The sequence below is a fragment of the Mustelus asterias genome, unplaced genomic scaffold (assembly GCF_964213995.1).
Source record: "Mustelus asterias unplaced genomic scaffold, sMusAst1.hap1.1 HAP1_SCAFFOLD_1470, whole genome shotgun sequence".
Taxonomy (NCBI): domain Eukaryota; kingdom Metazoa; phylum Chordata; class Chondrichthyes; order Carcharhiniformes; family Triakidae; genus Mustelus; species Mustelus asterias.
Genome location: NW_027591415.1, coordinates 69,308 through 90,336, shown reverse-complemented (window position 1 = coordinate 90,336; position 21,029 = coordinate 69,308). Strand labels below are relative to the sequence as shown.

The following is a 21,029-nucleotide window of genomic DNA, read 5'->3' as shown; positions in this document are numbered from 1 at the left end:
GTGGGTGTGAGGGGGGGGGGGTGGGTGGGTGTGAGGGGGGGGGGGTGGGTGGGTGTGAGGGGGGGGGGTGGGTGGGTGTGAGGGGGGGGGGGTGGGTGGGTGTGAGGGGGGGGGGTGGGGTGGGTGTGAGGGGGGGGGTGGGTGGGTGTGAGGGGGGGGGGGTGGGTGGGTGTGAGGGGGGGGGTGGGTGGGTGTGAGGGGGGGGGTGGGTGTGTGAGGGGGGGGGAGGGTGGGTGGGTGTGAGGGGGGGGTGGGTGGGTGTGAGGGGGGGGGTGGGTGGGTGTGAGGGGGGGGGTGGGTGGGTGTGAGGGGGGGGTGGGTGGGTGTGAGGGGGGGGTGGGTGGGTGTGAGGGGGGGGTGGGTGGGTGTGAGGGGGGGTGGTGGGTGTGAGGGGGGGTGGGTGGGTGTGAGGGGGGGGGTGGGTGGGTGTGAGGGGGGTTGGGTGGGTGTGAGGGGGGTTGGGTGGGTGTGAGGGGGGTTGGGTGGGTGTGAGGGGGGGGTGGGTGGGTGGGTGTGAGGGGGGTTGGGTGGGTGGGTGTGAGGGGGGGGTGGGTGGGTGTGAGGGGGGGGTGGGTGGGTGGGTGTGAGGGGGGGGGTGGGTGTGAGGGGGGGGGGTGGGTGTGAGGGGGGGGTGGGTGTGAGGGGGGGGGGGTGGGTGTGAGGGGGGGGGGTGGGTGTGAGGGGGGGGGGGGGTGGGTGTGAGGGGGGGGGGTGGGTGTGAGGGGGGGGGGTGGGTGTGAGGGGGGGGTGTGGGTGTGAGGGGGGGGGTGGGTGTGAGGGGGGGGTGGGTGTGAGGGGGGGGTGGGTGTGAGGGGGGGGTGGGTGTGAGGGGGGGGGGGTGGGTGTGAGGGGGGGGGGTGGGTGTGAGGGGGGGGGTGGGTGTGAGGGGGGGGGTGGGTGTGAGGGGGGGGGTGTGAGGGGGGGGGGGTGTGAGGGGGGGGGGGGGTGAGGGGGGGGGGTGGGTGTGAGGGGGGTGGATGTGAGGGGGGGGTGGGTGTGGGGGGGGAGGGGGAGAGGGAGGAAGGTGGGGTAGGGGGGATAGGAGTTCCGCTGCGCCACTCACTGCAGTATTCGCTCTGCTGTTTGCCGCTTTCTCTCTCACTCACCCGCGCTGCGGACATGATGCCGGGAGCGGGAAGCGCCGCCTCTCCCTTATCGACCTCTCCTGGGGGCCGCCATCTACCCAGAGAGCCCCGCGGCGTCGGACCGCGCAGGCGCACAAGGGACCGGGGCCTGGGTCGAGTCAAAGGCAGACCCCGCCCCCGGCCTCAGAGCCCCGCCCCCGGCCTCTGGCTCCGCCCCCAATGCAGGACTCCCAGAATCCACCGCTCGTGTTTGGAGGATCCACACCAACCAGGGAGGCCCCGGGGGGCGGGGAGAGGCTGCGGGCCGGGGCCGGGGCCGGGGGGCGCTGGGCTGGGGGGAAGATTGGGTGCGAGGCGGTAAAGGAGCAGGGGGCAGGGTGCGGCGGATGGGCCGGCAGGATGGAGCCGCAGGGGAGGCTCCTGGTGATGGAGGGGGATGTGGCTCAGCCTGTGGTGAGGATGAGGGAGAGGGGGGCCTGGGCCTGGGCTGGAGCTGGGCTGGAGCTGGGCAGAGGTTGTCTCTGATGTTACACAGCACAGGGACACTGGGGGGGAATGGGGAGCCTCACTGACACGTGTCAAAGTGGAGCCCAGCTCCATGTGAAGGGCAAGTGTTGCAGAAAGCGCTCTTGCGGCAGTTGAATTGGGGGAGTGTCATGGAGCAGTGCAGGGAGAGGTCTGGTCAGCCATGTGAAAGAGGTTGCGGGACAGTCAATGCCACTGCCCAGCCACACCAAACCCACTTCATTGGAAAACAACTGGGCCAAAATCCCAGAATGCCTGACCAATCTTCCCGCTAAATTGCATAAAGGCATTGGCTGCACAGAAGCCCCATTCCAGGATAAATACAGTGTATGTGACCATGCAATCAAACTTAAAGGGACATACACTGACAAAGCTTTCCCCACACAACTACATTTGAAAGGATACATTACTCCTCATCTATGATTGGAGTACCTTCATCACACTACCTCAAGAAAAAGGTTCACCTTCACAAGACAGCCAGGGCTGGGTAATAATCTGTGCTGTCTGCTGGACTTCTCTTTATTCTGAAATTTATTTTAAATAGGGTTTGAAACCATGATTCATGGCAAATTCTAAAACGGAGAAAGCCTGCAGTGATCGACGGGAAAGGTACAGAAAGTGCTAAAATACAAACCAAAAAACTGGAAATCTGAAATCAAAACAGAAAATGCTGGAAATACTCAGCAGGTCTGACAGCATCTGTGAAGAAAGTGAGAAACAGCGTAAAGCTTTTAATTCAAATCTGACTTCAGAACGGAGTTAGCTTCCTTTCAGATTGACTGAAGACATTAACCCTTTCTCCACAGAGGCTGCCAGACCTTCCAGAACTTTCTGTTTTCATTATAGATTTGATTTATTATTGTCGCATGTATTAGTATACAGTGCAAAGTATTGTTTCTTGCGCGCCATACAGACAGAGCATACCATTCATGGAGAAGGAAACAAGAGTGCAGAATGTAATGTTACAGTCATAGCTAGGGTGTAGAGAAAGATTAACTTAATGCAAAGTAGGTCCATTCAAAAGTCTGATGGCAGCAGGGAAGAAGCTGTTCTTGAGTCGGTTGGTACGTGACCTCAGACTTTTGTATCTTTTTCCCGACGGAAGAAGATGGAAGAGAGAATGTCCGGGGTGCTTGGGGTCCTTAATTATGTTGGCTGCTTTGCCGAGGCAGCAGGAAGTGTAGACCGAGTCAATGGATGGGAGGCTGGTTTGCGTGATGGATTGGACTACATTCACGACCTTTTGTAGTTCCTTGTGGCCTTGGGCAGAGCAGGAGTCATACCAAGCTGTGATACAACCAGAACGAATGCTTTCTATGGTGCACCTGTAAAAGTTGGTGAGAGCCGTAGCTGACATGCCAAATTTCCTTAGTCTTCATAGTAGAGTGCAATGCCTGTCGCGTGGAGAATAATTCACTCTAACTTTCCAGTGTTATTACAAATGGCACTGATGCTGCTGGATTTCATCAGTGCATGTGTGAAACTGAACTGTGTTGTGACCACTCATACTCAGCCTCCACTTCCTCCACCACTACCACGTGGCAGGGTGAATCTCTACCTTATCTATCTGGGATAATTACAGCCTGTTGTTGTCAAGCTGGAGCTTTGCCTGTGTGTCAGCTACATTGTAGATGACCCTGACAGGATATGGGTAGTAGAATACAGTAAATTGCAGAATTGAAGTCACTCATTTCCACAAGAAAGGAGATGGGAGATACCTTTGGCCCTTTCAGAAGTCATCCATTCACAATATTGGGCAAAGAGCTGGAATATGGAATGAGGATAGTTGGGTGGTTTGACTGACCAGCACAGATGCAATGGGCCGAAGGGCCTTTTCTGTGCTGTATACCTCTATGACTCTAATATTATCTGTTAAAGTACTTAATACTTGCCATTTGGTTAGATGCCTACATTATGGATCCAATTCTTTAAATGATGATATGGAAATTTGAGTCTACTTTTAGTGGGCACCTGTCATTTTTAAACTGATACTGCCTTAAGGCCACTGAAACTTTTATCCCTTTCATTTGTCCTTTCTTTCCAAAATGCTTCACTTGCTCTCCTGCTGCCTTGATGCACCGGACTGGCAAATATAGAGTTTCCTGAAGACGTTAGACATTCCTAAACTTTATGTCAGTATTGCTTTTCTATCTTCAACTTAACGTTGAACCAATACAGACTCAACACCCAGTTATATCAAGAGGAAAGAGAACACCATCATATTCAGGGCAAGAATCATCAGAGGAAACCATCTGATAAAGCTTCTCTGCTTGAGAGGAGAGAGGACTGGAATGACAGGTCCTGCAGCCCCCTCTCTCACTGCGGTTGAAGGCTTCTTTGGATTCCTGCACTTTACAATTAATTCATGAAATCTCTCAATAGTCTTGGGAAATAATGTTGGATCTGGAACATTTTCAGACTTTAAAATTAATCTATTTAGATCTTAAAATTGACTTCTCTTTCTTGTTACATTTTCATTCAAGTTATTGTTCTTTGTGGCAACCTTTTTTATTATTTCATGGGACGTGGGCATTGCTGGCTGCACCAGCATTTATTGCCCTTACGGTCCAGAGAATACCTACAGTGCAGAAGAGGCCATTCGGCCCATCGAGTCTGCACCAACTCTCTGACAGAGTATTTTACCCAGGCCCTCTCCCCCACCCTATCGCTGAAATCCCACATTTCCATGGCTAATCCATCTAACCTGTACACCTTTGGACACACAAGGGCAATTTTACCATGGCCAATCCACCTAGCCTGCGCATCATTGGAAACCAGAGCACCTGGAGGAAACCCACACAGACACGGGGAGAACGTGCAAACTCCACTCAGACAGTCGCCCAAGGCTGGGAATGAACCCAGGTCCCTGAAGCTGTGAGGCAGCAGTGTTAACCACAGGGCCGACCTTGAACTGAGTGGCTTGTTTGGTCAGTTGAGAGCCACATTGCCGTGGATCTGGAGCCACATGTAGGCCAGAGCAGATAAGGGATGGCAGATTTCCTTCCCTAAAGGATATTAGTGAACCAGGTAGGCTTTTCAATCGATGACAGTTTCCATTATCATCATTCTAGCCACTGTGGGATTTGAGCCTGGGTCCCTAAGCCTTGCCCTGGATCTCTGGATTACTAGTGCAGTGACAATTCCACTTCACCAGCGGGCTTTAGATCCATACAGCAGTACATCACTGTGAGTGTTGGCTTAGACTTTGCTCAAGTCTTTGGAGTGGCACTCAAACCCACAACCTTCTGACCCCAGCGAAAGGGCTAGCAGCTGAGCGTAGGTTGGTCAGGCAGTGATCCTGCGCAGACTCTGAATACATCGTCTGTTTCTCTGCAGCTTCAATCCCATTCGACAGCAGGTTGGCTTAGTTTCCCGGGCAGGATGGGATGAATATCTGGCCAGAGATCCTCATCGACGTGTCCATTCAACCAGTCAGCGTGACAGGCAGAAGGTGCACTCCCCTTCGTACCTGCCCAGGTAAGCAAGTTATTCAGTAGCTTGGGTCTGGTCCCTCAGTTGATTAGATTGTGGCTGAACTGTATGTCAACTCCATATTCCCGCCGTCACTCCATATTAGAATCAGTGCAGAAGAGGCCTTTCGGCCGATTGAATCTGTACCGATACGTGAGAAACCTGACCTTCTACCTAATCCCATCTGCCCTGAATGTTATGATGTGCCAAGTGCTCATCCAGATACTTTTTAAAGGATGTGAGGCATCCCGCCTCTACTACCCTCCCAGGGAGCGCATTCCAGACCCTCACCACTCTCTGTGTAAAAACGTTTTTCCTCATATCCCCCAAACCTCCTGCCCCTCACCTTATCCACTCTGTCCATGTCTCTCATAATCTTATACACCAAGCGAATCAGGATATATAAATCCCCGGGACCTGATGAAGTGTACCCTCGGACATTGTGGGAGGCTAGGGAGGAAATTGTGGTCCTGTAGCACAGATATTTGAATCATCAACAGTTACAGGTGAGGTGCCTGAAGATTGGAGGGTGGCAAATGTTGTGCCTTTGTTTAAGAAGGGCTGCAGGGAAAAGTCTGGGAACGACAGGCCAGTGAGCCTAACGTCTGTAGTGGGTAAGTTGTTAGAAGGTATTCTGAGAGACAGGATCTAGAGGGGATTTAGAGAGGCAGGCACTGATTCAGGACAGTCAGCATGGCTTTGAGAGAGGAAAATCATGTCTCACAAATTTGATTGAGTTTTCTGAAGGGGTAACCAAGAAGGTAGATGAGGGCAGTGCAGTTGATGTTGTCTACATGGACTTTAACAAGGCCGCATGTTAGGTTGTTGCATAAGGTTAAATCCCACGGGATCCAGGGTGAGGTAGCCAATTGGATACAAAATTGACTTGATGACAGAAGCCAGAGAATATTGGAATAGTGTAGATTAGAGGGGCTTTAGATTGGTACCACTGGTCGGCGCAACATCGAGGGCCGAAGGGCCTGTACAGCGCTGTAATGTTCTATGTTCTAGAGGGTGGTTGTAGAGAGTTGTTTTTCAAACTGGAGGCCTGTGACCAGTGGTGTGCCTCTGGGTCCACTGTTATTTGTCATTTATATTAGCAATTTGGATGAGAATTTAGGAGGCATGGTTCGTAAGTTTGCAGATGACACCAAGATTGTGGCATAGTGGACAGTAAAGAAGGTAATCTAGGATTGCAACGGGATCTTGATCAGTTGCGCCAGTGGGCTGATGAATGGCAGATGGAGTTTAATTATGATAAATGTGAGGTGATGCATTTTGATGGATCGAACCAGCGCAGGACTTACTCAGTTAATGGTAGGGCGTTGGGGAGAGTTATAGAGCAAAGAGATCTAGGAGTACAGGTTCATAACTCCTTGAAAGTCAGTCACAAATGGACAGAGTGGTGAAGAAAGCATTCGGCATGCTTGGTTTCATTGGTCAGAACATTGAATACAGGAGTTGGAATGTCTTGTTGAAGTTGTACAAGGCATTGGTAAGGCCACACTTGGAATACTGTGTACAATTCTGGTCACCCTATTATAGAAAGGATATTATTAAATTAGAAAGAGTGCAGAAAAGATTTACTAGGATGCTTCCGGGACTTGATGGTTTGAGTTATAAGGAGAGGTTGAATAGACTGTGACTTTTTTTTCTGGAGTGTAGGAGGCTGAGGGGTGATCATATAGAGGTCTATAAAATAATGAGGGGCACAGATCAGCTCAATAGTCAATATCTTCTCCCAAAGGTAGGGGAGTCTAAAACTGGAGGACGTAGGTTTAAGGTGAGAGGGGAGAGATACAAAAGTGTCCAGAGGGGCAATTTTTTCACACACAGGGTGGTGAGTGTTGGAACAAGCTGCCAGAGGTAGTAGTAGAGGCAGGTACAATTTTGTCTTTTAAAAAGCATTTAGACAGTTACATGGGTAAAATGGGTAGAGAGGGATATGGGCCAAATGCGGGCAATTGGGATTAGCTTAGTTATAAAAAAAAAGGGGCGGCATGGACAAGTTGGGTCAAAGGGCCTGTTTCCATGCTGTAAACCTCTATGTTCTATGACCTCGATCAGGTCGCCCCTCAGTCTTCTCTGCTGCAACAAAAACAACCCAAGCCGATGCAACCTCTCTTCATAACTTAACTGTTCCATCCCAGGCAGCATCCTGGTGAATCTCCTCTGCACCCCCTCCAGTGCAATCACATCCTTCCTATAATGTGGTGACCAGAACTGCACACAGTACTCCAGCTGTGGCCTCACCAAAGTTCTATACAACTCCATCATGACCTCTCTGCGTTTGTAATCTATACCCCGTTTGATAAAGGCGAGTGTGCCATATGCCTTTTTCACCACCCTATTAACCTGCCCTTGTGCTTTCAGATATCTGTGACAAACATGCCAAGGTCCCTTTGTTCCTCAGAACTTCCCAGTGTCCTACCATTCATTGAATATTTCCTTGTCAATTTACTCCTTCCAAATGCATCACCTCACACTATTCAGTGTTAAACTCCATCGGCCACTTATCTGCCCATTTCACCATTCTATCTCTATCTTCTTGTAGCCCAAGACACTCTGCCTCACGGTTAACCACCCAGCCAATCTTTGTCATCCACAAACTTACTAATCCTACCCCCCACACATAGTCATCAATGTTGTTTATATAAATGATGAATAATAGGGGGCCCAGCACAGATCCCTGTGGTACACCACTGGACACTGGCTTCCTGTCACTAAAGCAGCCTTTTGTTATTACCCTCTGTCTCCTACAACTGAGCCAATTTTGAATCCACTTTATCAAATTACCCTGTATCCCGTGTGTATTTGCCTTCTTTACAAGTCTCCCATGTGGGACCTTGTCGAAGGCTTTGCTGAAATCCGTATAAACTACATCGACTGCACTACCCTCATCTACACACCTGGTCACCTCCTCAAAAAATTCAATCAAATTTGTAGGCATGACTGCCCTCTGATGAAGCCATGCTGACTATCCCTGATCAAGCTTTGCCTCTCCAAGTGGAGATAGATGCTCTCCTTCAGAAGTTTCTCCAATAGTGTCCCACCACTGATGTGAGACTCACTGGCCTGGAGTTTCCCTGGCTTATCGCAACAATTCTTTTTAAATTCTTTGATAGCCTTACCCAACATCTCTGAATGACCAGGCTCTGATTTTCTCCCTGTTCTGAATTGGCTCCAGCTGAGGAAATCATTTCTCTCTATCTAACTGATCAAATATTTTTTTACCATTTTAAACAGGTCAAGTGAAAAACACCCTTAATCTTCTGAAATGAAGGGAATGCGCACCAAGCTTATTCAATCATTCTTCCAATCGGAATGCAAAATGAAGCTTGCTGTTTGGGACAGATGCTGATCATAAACTTCAATTTAAGGAAATGTAAACACTCAACACTCTCAAAGAATGAAGGAAACATGAGACCCAAAATGGTTTTCATATTTGCTATTCCCATGAAGCTCTGAAATAATGCTTACTTCAATAGTGGCTTTCAGCCACATCTGTCTCTCCCTCCCCGCGTAATCCCTGTCTGATGGTTCTGTCTCTCCCATGCCTCCTCCCATTTGGCTTTGCATTTTGCTGAATATTCTCTTGCCTTCCTGGAATTAGCTGGGTGATCTTTTCCTTCTCTGCACTAACTAACTCTCTCCTAGGCTGTTGGTTACACCTGATGGAGTTCCAAACAGACCCATGACTGATCTGAGACGGGGTCCTCGGATAGTTGTCCCTCCATTGCTCAGTGAAAAGGCCAATGGCAGGTAAGGGGCACAGACACTCGGTTTGAAGACAGTCAATATCTTGTTAAAATATTATTGGATCATGATAAGATTTTACATGAAAGAAGTTTCACACTCTGTACGACATTCTTTGGTCGAAGGATGAGAGAAGGGAAAGATCCTGAAGTCGTGAATGTCACAGCTCGTTGAGTTTGTACAGATGAATTCCGGAATTGTCTGGTGTTTCTCCAGAGAGGGCCAGAGGTGAAGTTTCATTCTCACTGAAAACACTTCTCGTTAACTTTCTGCACCCTCTGGTTTTCTGAGGCAAGGAGCCCAGCCAGATCAGTCACCTCTTCGAATATTTCCCCACGTGTAACAATGATGACAAAAGTGTTTCTCTTATCTGTACAACATTCGTAAAAGTTACAGTGTGTGACATCTTGAGTAATGTTGAAGCATCACGGTTGTTATTTATGAAATGCGACAACCATTCTGTAATGAGCTGAACGACCAACCTTTTCGCAAAGGTCGGGGAGTTTAAAACCAGAGGGCACAGGTTTAAGGTGAGAGGGGAGAGATACAAAAGTGTCCAGAGGGGCAACTTTTTCACACAGAGGGTGGTGAGTGTCTAGAACGAGCTGCCAGAGTTAGTAGTAGAGGCGGGTACAATTTTAGAACATAGAACATTACAGCACAGTACAGGTCCTTCGGCCCTCGATGTTGCGCCGACCAGTGAAACCAATCTAAAGCCCCTCTAATCTACACTATTCCAATATCATCCATATGTTTATCCAATAACCATTTGAATGCTCTTAATGTTGACGAGTCCACTACTGCTGCAGGCAGGGCATTCCACGCCCTTACTACTCTCTGAGTAAAGAACCTACCTCTGACATCTGTCCTATATCTCTCACCCCTCAATTTAAAGCTATGTCCCCTCGTGTTAGCCATCACCATCCGAGGAAAAAGGCTCTCACTATCCACCCTATCTAATCCTCTGATCATCTTGTATGCCTCTATTAAGTCACCTCTTAACCTTCTCTCTAACGAAAACAGCCTCAAGTCCCTCAGCCTTTCCACATACGATTTTCCCACCATACCAGGCAACATCCTGGTAAATCTCCTCTGCACCCTTTCCAACACTTCCACATCTTTCCTGTAATGCGGCGACCAGAACTGTACGCAATACTCCAAGTGCGGCCGCACCAGAGTTTTGTACAGTTGCAGCATGACCTCCTGGCTCCAAAACTCAATCCCTCTACCAATAAAAGCTAGCACACCGTACGCCTTCTTAACACCCCTATCAACCTGGGTGCCAACTTTCAGGGATCTATGCACATGGACACCCAGATCCCTCTGTTCATCCACACTACCAAGTATCTTACCATTAGCCCAGTACTCTGTACTCCTTCCAAAGTGAATCACCTCACACTTTTCCACATTAAACTTCATTTGCCAGCTCTCTCAGCCCAGCTCTGCAGCTTATCTATGTCCCTCTGTAACCTGCCACTTCCCTCTGCACTGTCTACAACTCCACCGACTTTAGTGTCATCCACAAATTTACTAATCCATCCTTCTACGCCCTCATCCAGGTCATTAATAAAAATGACAAACAGCAGTGGCCCCAAAACAGATCCTTGCGGTACACCACTAGTAACTGAACTCCAGGATGAATATTTCCCATCAACCACCACCCTCTGTTTTCTTACAGCCAGCCAATTCCTGATCCAAACCACTAAATCATCCTCAATCCCATGTGTCTGTATTTTCTGCAAACGTTTACCATGGGGAACCTTATCAAACGCTTTGCTGAAATCCATATACACCACATCAACTGCTTTATCCTCATCCACCTCTTTGGTCACCTTCTCAAAGAACTCAATAAGGTTTGTGAGGCACGACCTACCCTTCACAAAACCGTGCTGACTATCCCTAATCAAATTATTCCTTTCCAGGTGATTATAAATCCTATCTCTTATAATCCTTTCCAAAACTTTGCCCACAACAGAAGTAAGGCTCACCGGTCTATAATTACCAGGGTTGTCCCTACTCCCCTTCTTGAACAAGGGGACAACATTTGCTATCCTCCAGTCTTCTGGCACTGTTCCAGTAGACAATGACGACACAAAGATCAAAGCCAAAGGCTCTGCAATCTCTAGCCTCCCAGAGAATCCTATGATAAATCCCATCCGGCCCAGGGGACTTATCTATTTTTACCCTTTCCAGAATTGCTAACACCTCCTCCTTATGAACCTCAATCCCATCCAGTCTGTCAGCCTGCATCTCAGTACTCCCCTCGACAACACTGTCCCTCTCCAGTGTGAATACCGACGAAAAATATTCATTTAGTGCCTCTCCTATCTCTTCAGACTCCACGCACAACTTCCCACTCCTGTCCTTGACTGGCCCTAATCTTACCCTAGTCATTCTTTTACTCCTGACATACCTGCCAAAGACTTCTCATGTCCCCTCCTGGCTCTTCTTAACTCTTTCTTTAGGTCCTTCCTGGCTAACTTGTAACTCTCAAGCTCCCTAACTGAGCCTTCACGTCTCATCTTAACATAAGTCTCCTCCTTCCTCTTCACAAGAGATTCAACCTCCTTAGTAAACCACAGTTCCCTCACACGTCTGCTTCCTCCCTGCCTGACAGGACGCGTAGTAGCTGTTCCTTGAACAAGTTCCACATTACAATTATGCCCATCCCCTGCAGTTTCCTTCCCCAACCTATGCCAGCTAAATCTCGCCTAATCGCATCATAATTTCCTTTCCCCCAGCTATAACTCTTGCCCTTCGGTATATACCTATCCCTTTCCATTGCTAAGGTAAACGTAATCGAATTGTGGTCACTGTCACCAAAGTGCTCACCTACCTCTAAATCCAACACCTGGCCTGGTTCATTACCCAATACCAAATCCAATGTGGCCTCGCCTCTTGTTGGTCTATCTACATACTGCGTCAGGAAGCCTTCCTGCACACATTGGACAAAAACTGACCCCTCTAAAGTACTTGAACTATAGCTTTTCCAGTCAATATTTGTAAAGTTAAAGTCCCCCAGTACAACTACCCTGTTACTTTCGCTCCTATCCAGAATCATCTTTGCAATCTTTTCCTCTACATCTCTGGAACTTTTCGGAGGTCTATAAAAAACTCCCAACAGGGTGACCTCTCCTTTCCTGTTTCTAACCTCAGCCCAAACTACCTCAATAGACAAGTCCTCATCAAACGTCCTTTCTGCCACCGTAATACTGTCCTTGACGAACAATGCCACACCTCCCCCTCTTTTACCACCTTCCCTGCACTTACTGAAACATCTAAACCCCGGAACCTGCAACAACCATTCCTGTCCCTGCTCTATCCATGTCTCCGAGATGGCCACAACATCGAAATCCCAGGTACCAACCCATGCTGCAAGTTCACCCACCTTATTCCGGATGCTCCTGGCGTTGAAGTATACACACTTCAAACCACCTTTCCGCCTGCCAGTACACTCCTGCGACTCTGAAACCTCATCCGTGACCTCACTACTCTCAACCTCCTGTACACCGGAGCTACAATTCAGGTTCCCACCCCCCTGCTGAATTAGTTTAAACCCTCCCGAAGAGCATTAGCAAATTTCCCCCCCAAGATATTGGTACCCCTCTGGTTCAGGTGCAGACCATCCTGTTTGCAGAGGTCCCACCTACCCCAGAAAGAGCCCCAATTGTCCAGGTATCTGAAACCCTCCCTCCTGCACCATCCCTGTAACCACGTGTTCAACTGCTCTCTCTCCCTATTCCTCTCCTCACTATCACGTGGCACGGGTAACAAACCAGAGATAGCAACTTTGTTTGTTCTCGCCCTAACCGGATGTGGGCTGCTAAGGAGTCTGGGAAGGGTTTTTTAAGTGCGCGAAGTAAAAGGTCGGCTGCAGTATACAGCGGGCAGCGTCGGGAGCGGGCAGTGGAGTGAGCAGGGAGCAGAGTGTGAGCTATAAGGGCTTTGGCTCACAGGGCTTCGGGGGACTGGGCGAGCAGGGGTGAGTTTTTTCATATTTACTTTTCTCTGTGTACCTTGGTATAAAGGGGCAAATATGAATGTGAAGCCAGTGTGTTGTTCCCAGTGTAGGATGTGGGAGGTCCTGGAGGCACCTGGCCTCCCGGACATCCACAGCTGTGAGGGGTATGTCGAGCTGCGGTTCCTGAGGGACCGTGTTAGGGAGCTGGAACTGCAGGTCGAGGATCTTAGGCTGTTAAGGGAGAATGAGGAGTTGATAGACAAGAGCTATCATCAGGTGGTTACTCCAGGGTCACGGGTGGAGGCCAAGTGGGTGACGGCCAGGAAGGGTAAAGCTCGGGTGATTGAGAGCACCCCGGTGGGTGTGCCCCTACACAACAAGTACTCCTGCCTGAGTACTGCTGGGGGGAACAGCCCGCCTGGGGGAAGCAGCAGTGGCCGTGTCTCCGGAGTGGAGTCCGGCCCTGTAACTCAGAGGGCGAAGGAAAAGAGGAGGAAGGCAGTGTTAATCGGGGACTCGATGGTAAGGGGGTCGGACAGGCGTTTTTGCGGAGGCAGGCGGGAGTCTCGGATGGTGGTCTGCCTCCCTGGTGCCGGGATCCAGGATGTCGCTGGTCGACTCCCAGAAATCCTGAGGTGCGAGGGAGAGGAGCCAGAGGTAGCGGTACATATTGGTACCGCTGATGTGGGGAGGAAGGGGGAAGGGGTCATGAAAAGAGAGTATAGGGAACTAGGGAGACAGCTGAGAAGGAGGAAAGCAAAGGTAGTAATCTCAGGATTGCTGCCTGTGCCACGGGAGGGTGAGGGCAGGAATGAAGTGAGGTGGAGGATGAATGTGTGGCTGAGGGACTGGTGCAGGGGGCAGGGATTCAGGTTCCTGGACCATTGGGACCTCTTTAGGGGTAGGTGTGACCTGTACACAAAAAACGGGTGGCACTTGAATCCCAGGGGGACCAATATCCTGGCGGGAAGGTTGGCTAAGGCTACTGGGGAGAGTTTAAACTAGATAGGTTGGGGGGAGGGGATCGAGACGAGGTGACTGAGAGCGAGGAAGGTAGCTCGCAAACAGAGAAGGGTTATAGGCGGTGCAAGAGGGCGGATGGACAGGGAATAGAGAAGGGGAGAGCTCAGACCAAAGGTTTGAGATGTGTTTACTTTAATGCCAGGAGTATAGTGAATAAAGGGGATGAGCTCAGAGCATGGATCGATGCCTGGAAGTGTGATGTGGTGGCCATTACGGAGACTTGAATGTCTCAGGGACAGGACTGGATACTACAGGTGCCAGGATTCAGATGTTTCAGGAAGGACAGGGAGGGAGGCAAGAGAGGGGGTGGAGTGGCACTGCTGATCAGGAATAGTGTCACAGCTGTAGAGAAGGTGTATGCTGTGGAGGGATTGTCCACAGAGTCTCTGTGGGTGGAAGTCCGGAGGGGGAAGGGGTCGATCACTTTGCTGGGGGTTTTCTATAGGCCGCTCAGTAGTAACAGGGAGGTGGGGGAGCAGATAGGGAAACAGATCCTGGAGAGTTGCAATAATAGCAGAGTTGTTGTGATGGGAGACTTTAATTTCCCAAACATAGATTGGAATATCCCTAGGGTAAGGGGATTGGATGGGGAGGAGTTCGTTAGGTGTGTTCAGGAGGGTTTCCTGACACAGCATGTGGACAAGCCTACAAGAGGAGAGGCTGTACTTGATCTGATACTGACCAATGAACCTGGACAGGTGTCAGATATCTCAGTGGGAGAGCATCTTGGGGATAGCGATCATAAATCTATCTCCTTTATGCTTGCATTGGAAAAAGAGAGGATCAGGCAAGCTAGGAAAGCGTTTATATGGAGTAAGGGGAAATATGAAGACATAAGGCAGCAAATTAGTGGAGTAAATTGGAAGGAGATATTCTCGGGGAAATCTACTGAAGAGAGGTGGCAGTTTTTCAAGGAATGTCTGTCTAGGGTTCTACAGGACAATGTTCTGAGCAGACAGGGAGGTGTTGGTAGGTTAAAGGAACCGTGGTGCACGAAAACTGTGCGGGACCTAGTCGAGAAGAAAAGGAAAACGTACAAAAGGTTCATAAGAACATAAGAAATAGGAGCAGGAGTAGGCCATCTAGCCCCTCGAGTCTGCCCCGCCATTCAATAAGATCATGGCTGATCTGAAGTGGATCAGTTCCACTTACCCGCCTGATCCCCATAACCCCTAATTCCCTTACCGATCAGGAATCCATCTATCCGTGATTTAAACATATTCAACGAGGTAGCCTCCACCACTTCAGTGGACAGAGAATTCCAGAGATTCACCACCCTCTGAGAGAAGAGGTTCCTCCTCCACTCTGTCCTAAACCGACCCCCCTTTATTTTGAGGCTGTGCCCTCTAGTTCTAGTTTCCTTTCTAAGTGGAAAGAATCTCTCCATCTCTACCCTATCCAGCCCCTTCATTATCTTATAGGTCTCTATAAGATCCCCCCTCAGCCTTCTAAATTCCAACGAATACAAACCCAATCTGCTCAGTCTCTCCTCATAATCAACACCCCTCATCTCTGGTATCAACCTGGTGAACCTTCTCTGCACTCCCTCCAAGGCCAGTATATCCTTCCGCAAATAAGGGGACCAATACTGCACACACTATTCCAGCTGCGGCCTCACCAATGCCCTGTACAGATGCAGCAAGACATCTCTGCTTTTATATTCTATCCCCCTTGCGATATAGGCCAACATCCCATTTGCCGCCTTGATCACCTGTTGCACCTGCAGACTGGGTTTTTGCGCCTCATGCACAAGGACCCCCAGGTCCCTCTGCCCAGCAGCATGTTGTAATTTCTTTCCATTTAGATAATAATCCAATTTGCTATTATTTCTTCCAAAGTGAATAACCTCGCATTTGTCAACGTTATACTCTATCTGCCAGATCCTCGCCCACTCACTCAGCCTGTCCAAATCTCTCTGCAGACCTTCTATGCCCTCCACACGATTCACTTTTCCAGAGCTTTTCAGAGAGCTTGGCGAAGATAGGGATCTAGATGAGTATACGGCTTGTAGGAAGGGACTAAAGAAGGAAATTAGGAGAGCCAGAAGGGGTCACGAGAAGGCCTTGGCAAGTAGAATTAAGGAAAACCCTAAGGCGTTCTATAAATATGTGAAGAGTAAAAGGATGAGACGTGAAGGAATGGGGCCTATAAAAGGTGAAGGTGGGAAAATCAGTACGGAACCAGTAGAAATGGCAGAGGTGCTTAATGAGTATTTTGCCTCGATTTTCACAGAGGAGAAGGACATGGGTGGATGTACTGTGGGCGTGCGGTGGACTGAAAAGATTGAGTATGTGGACTTTAACAAAGAGGTTGCGCTGGAATCTTTGAATGGCATCAAGATAGATAAGTCTCCGGGTCCAGATGGGATGTACCCCAGGTTACTGTGGGAGGCAAGGGAAGAGATTGCAGAGCCTCTGGTGATGATCTTTGCGTCGTCGATGGAGACGGGAGAGGTGCCAGAGGATTGGAGGATTGCGAATGTGGTTCCTATTTTCAAGATGGGGAATAGGGATAGCCCAGGAAATTACCGACCGGTGAGTCTAACCTCAGTGGTTGGTAAGCTGATGGAGAAGATCCTGAGGGACAAGATTTATGAGCATTGAGAGAGGTTTAGTATGCTCAAGAATACTCAGCATGGCTTTGTCAAAGGCAGATCGTGCCTTACAAGCCTGGTGGAGTTCTTCGAAAATATGACTAAACACATTGACGAAGGGAAAGCGGTAGATGTGGTTTATATGGATTTTAGCAAGGCGTTGGATAAGGTCCCCCATGCAAGGCTTCTGGAAAAAGTGAGAGGGCATGGGATCCAAGGGGCTGCTGCCCTGTGGATCCAGAACTGGCTTGCCCAAAGGAGGCAGAGAGTGGGTATAGATGGGTCTTTTTCTAAATGGAGGTCGGTCACCAGTGGTGTGCCCCAGGGATCTGTTCTGGGACCCTTGCTGTTTGTCATTTTCATAAATGACCTGGATGAGGAAGTGGAGGGATGGGTTGGTAAGTTTGCCGACGACACGAAGGTTGGTGGGGTTGTGGATAGTCTGGAGGGATGTCAAAAGTTACAGAGGGACATAGATAGGATGCAAGACTGGGCGGAGAAGTGGCAGATGGACTTCAACCCAGATAAGTGCGTAGTGGTCCATTTTGGCAGGTCAAATGGGATGAAGGAGTACAATATAAAGGGAAAGATTCTTAGTACTGTAGAGGATCAGAAGGACCTTGGGGTCCGGGTCCATAGGACTCTAAAATCGGCCCCGCAGGTGGAGGAGGTGGTTAAGAAGGCGTATGGTGTGCTGGCCTTTATCAATCGAGGGATTGAGTTTAGGAGTCCGGGGATAATGATGCAGCTATATAAGACCCTCGTCAGACCCCACTTGGAGTACTGTGCTCAGTTCTGGTTGCCTCATTACAGGAAGGATGTGGAAAAGATTGAAAGGGTCCAGAGGCGATTTACAAGGATGTTGCCTGGATTGAGTGGCATGCCTTATGAGGATAGGCTGAGGGAGCTCGGTCTTTTCTCCTTGGAGAGACGTAGGATGAGAGGAGACCTAATAGAGGTATATAAGATGTTGAGAGGCATAGATCGGGCGGACTCTCAGAAGCTTTTTCCCAGGGTGGAAATGGCTGCTACAAGAGGGCACAGGTTTAAGGTGCTGGGGGGTAGGTACAGAGGAGATGTCAGGGGGAAGTTTTTCACACAGAGGGTGGTGGGTGAGTGGAATCGGCTGCCGTCAGTGGTGGTGGAGGCAAACTCAATAGGGTCTTTTAAGAGACTCCTGGATGAGTACATGGGACTTAATAGGATGGAGGGTTATAGGTAGGCCTAAAAGGTAGGGATATGTTCGGCACAACTTGTGGGGCCGAAGGGCCTGTTTTGTGCTGTATTTTTCTATGTTTCTAAGCTTCCACCCTAACTCCCTGAATTTCTGCCTTACATCCCCAGCCCTTTTCCTACCTATGTCTTGAGTGCCTATGTGAACCACAACTTGGGGCTAGTCCCCCTCCCCCTTAAGGATTTCGAAAACACGATCCGAGACATCGTGGACTCTGGCTCCTGGGAGGCAACACACCGACCGCGAGTCTCTCTCGTTCCCGCAGAATCTCCTATCCGTCCCTTTAACTATGGAGTCCTCAATGACTAATCCTCTACTCCTCTCCCCCCTTCCCTTCTGAGCCACAAGGACAGACTCTGAGCCAGTAACCTGTACACCATGGCTTACCCCTGCTAAGTCGTCCCCCCCCCCAACAGCATCCAAAAGTGTACTATCCCCAATTTCTACTACATTTCTTGTTTCTCCCCCCACTTGGACGGCTCCCTGTACCTTGGTGCTGTGGTCAGTTTGCTCATCCTCCCTTTCCCTCCCCTTCTGAGCTGCCGGGCCGGACTCTGCGCCGGAGGCACGCCCACTGTTGCTTCCCCCAGGTAGGCTGCTCCCCCCAACAGCACTCAAACAGGAGTACTTATTTGTAAGGGGCACAGCCACTGGGGTACTCTCTAGTACCTGACCTTTCCCCTTCTCATTCCTAACCGTGACCCACTTGTCTGTCTCCCGTGGCCCCGGTGTGACCTCCTGCCCGTAGCTCCTAACTATCACCTCCTCACTCTCCCTAACCAGACGAAGGTTATTGAGCTGCAGCTCCAGTTCCCTAACGTGGTCCCTTAGGAGCTGCAGCTCGACGCACCTGGCGCAGATATTTTGTCTTTTAAAAAGCATTTAGACAGTTACATGGGTAAGATGGGTATAGAGGGATATGGGCCAAATGCGGGCAATTGGGACTAGCTTAGGAGTTTTAATAACAAGGGTGGCATGGACAAGTTGGGCTGAAGGGCCTGTTTCCATGCTGTAAACCTCTATGACTCTATTTGTATTTCGAGGGTGCAGGGTGAGAGATCTTTGTCACACTTGGTGAAGAATGACTCTCGTGGCGATATAGTTCAGCCTGATCCTGTGATTCTTTTCCATCAATCTGCTTTTTGAACAGAAAAGAAACTCTGAGGAAGTCGGTGAACTTTCCGCAGTTTGTCACTCGATCAAAATATTCCAACATGGTGGCCACTGCTGGGATTCTCTCCTCGGGCCTCACACTGCCGGTAAGATTCTGCTAGAGGAGGCTGATAGAGATTTTTGGATGTGTGTTTTTGTTGATTGTTATTTTCTCGGAGATGGTTCTTCTTTTCAATGTTGAAGGGTTTGGTTTTGCTGGGGACAGTTCCACAGTGTGGATCCCTCGTTAGTGCCTCATTGAATGGCTATTCTCTGTAAGTGGCACAGGGTACTTAGACCATAAGATCATATAGGAGCAGAATTAGGCCACTCGGCCCATCGAGTCTGCTCCGCCATTCAATCATGGCTGATTTTTTTCTCATCCCCATTCTCCTGCCTTTTCCCCACAACTCCTGATCTCCTTATTAGTCAAGAGCCTATCTTTCTCTGCCTTAAAGACACTTAATGACCTGGCCTCCACAGCCATCAGCGGCAAAGAGTTCCACTGATTCACCACTCCCTGGCTGAAGAAATTCCTCCTCATCTCCATTTTAAAGGATCGTCCCTTTAGCCTGAGGTTGTGCCCTCTGTTTCCACTAGTGGGAAAAACTAGAACCATTCTCTCCATGTCTACTCTATCCAGGCCTCGCAGTGTCCTGTAAGTTTCAATAAGACCCCCTCTCATCCTTTTAAACTCCAATGTGCATGGAGTCAGAAGAGATGGGAAGAATATCAACTCCTGATTGATATCAACTTGACTTCTGCAGGTTACTGAGTGAGGTTAGTTGATCAAATCACCCACACTGACTCATCTGAAGGTTGACTTGCCCCATGTTTGGGTCATTGTACTAGATTTCTTGGGATTTAGTGTTACCAGTCACTTCAGTGGACAGACTTGGCATCTGCTATAACAAAAACAGAAAATGCTGGAAAATCTCATCAGGTCGGCACGGTAGCACAGTGGTTAGCACTGCTGCTTCACAGCTCCAGGGTCCCGGGTTCGATTCCCAGCTCGGGTCACTGTCTGTGTGGAGTTTGCACATTCTCCTCGTGTTTGCGTGGGTTTCCTCCGGGTGCTCCGGTTTCCTCCCACAGTCCAAAGATGTGCGGGTTAGGTTGATTGGCCAGGTTAAAATTGCCCCTGAGATGCGTAGGTTAGAGGGATTAGCGGGTAAATATGTGGGGGTAGGGCCTGGGTGGGATTGTGGTCGGTGCAGACTCGATGGGCCGAATGGCCTCCTTCTGCACTGTAGGGTTTCTATGATTTCTATGGGAGAGGCGATGAATGAATACTTTTCTTCAGTGTTCACCAAGGAGAGGAGCCATGTTTTTGAGGATGAGAGTGTGATACAGGCTGACAGGCTGGAGGAGGCAGATGTTCTGAGGGAAGATGTATTAGCAATTTTGAAAAACCTGAAGCTCGGTAAGTCCCCTGGGCCAGATGAGATATATCCTAGGATTCTTTGGGAAGCAAGGGATGAGATTGCAGAGCCTTTGGCTTTGATCTTTCGGTCCTCACTGTCCATGGGGATAGTGCCAGAGGACTGGAGAGTGGCGAATGTTGTTCCTCTGTTCAAGAAAGGAAATAGGAATGACCCTGGTAATTATAGGCCAGTTAGTCTTACTTCCGTGGTCAGTAAGTTAATGGAAAAGGTCCTGAGGGATAGGATTTACGACCATTTAGAAAGATGCAGCTTAATCCAGGATACTCAACACGGATTTGTGAAGGGTAAGTCTTGCCTCACAAATTTGCTAGAATTTTTTGAGGAGGTAACTAAGTGTGTAGATGAAGGTAGAGCAGTTGATCTCGTATACATGGATTTTAGTAAGGCGTTTGATAAGGTCTCCCATGGTCGGCTCATGAAGGAAGTAAGGAGGTGTGGGATAGAGGGAAACTTGGCCGATTGGATAAGTAACTGGCTATCTCATAGAAGACAGAGGGTGGTGGTGGATGGAAAATTTTCAGACTGGAGACCAGTTACCAGCGGTGTACCACAAGGATCAGTGCTGGGTCCTCTGCTATTTGTGATTTTTATAAATGACTTGGAGGAGGGGGCTGAAGGGTGGATCAGTAAATTTGCTGATGACACCAAGATTGGTGGAGTAGTGGATGAGGTGGAGGGCTGTTGTAGGCTGCAAAGAGACATTGATAGGATGCAGAACTGGGCCGAAAAATGGCAGATGGAGTTTAACCCTGATAAGTGCGAGGTGATTCATTTTGGTAGGACA

At 49.4% G+C, this 21,029-nt stretch overlaps 1 protein-coding gene across 7 annotated transcripts in view; it reads left to right on the top strand.

Annotated features, from left to right (window-relative positions):
• The first annotated feature begins 1,413 nt into the window (after positions 1-1,413).
• Positions 1,414-21,029, top strand: part of LOC144488332 (uncharacterized) — a 54,460-nt gene continuing 34,844 nt past the window's right edge. The window contains exons 1-5 of one of the 7 annotated variants that reach the window (XM_078206377.1): positions 1,414-1,442; positions 2,155-2,219; positions 4,947-5,087; positions 8,739-8,843; positions 18,799-18,907. In XM_078206377.1, coding sequence (XP_078062503.1) covers positions 2,173-2,219; positions 4,947-5,087; positions 8,739-8,843; positions 18,799-18,907 — 402 coding nt within the window. In that variant the 5' untranslated portion in view covers positions 1,414-1,442; positions 2,155-2,172. Of the gene's footprint in view, positions 1,443-1,494; positions 1,539-1,653; positions 2,220-4,946; positions 5,088-8,738; positions 8,844-18,798; positions 18,908-21,029 lie in introns of those variants that run through there. The other 6 variants (XM_078206376.1, XM_078206380.1, XM_078206382.1 and 3 more) reach the window with 6 other exon arrangements.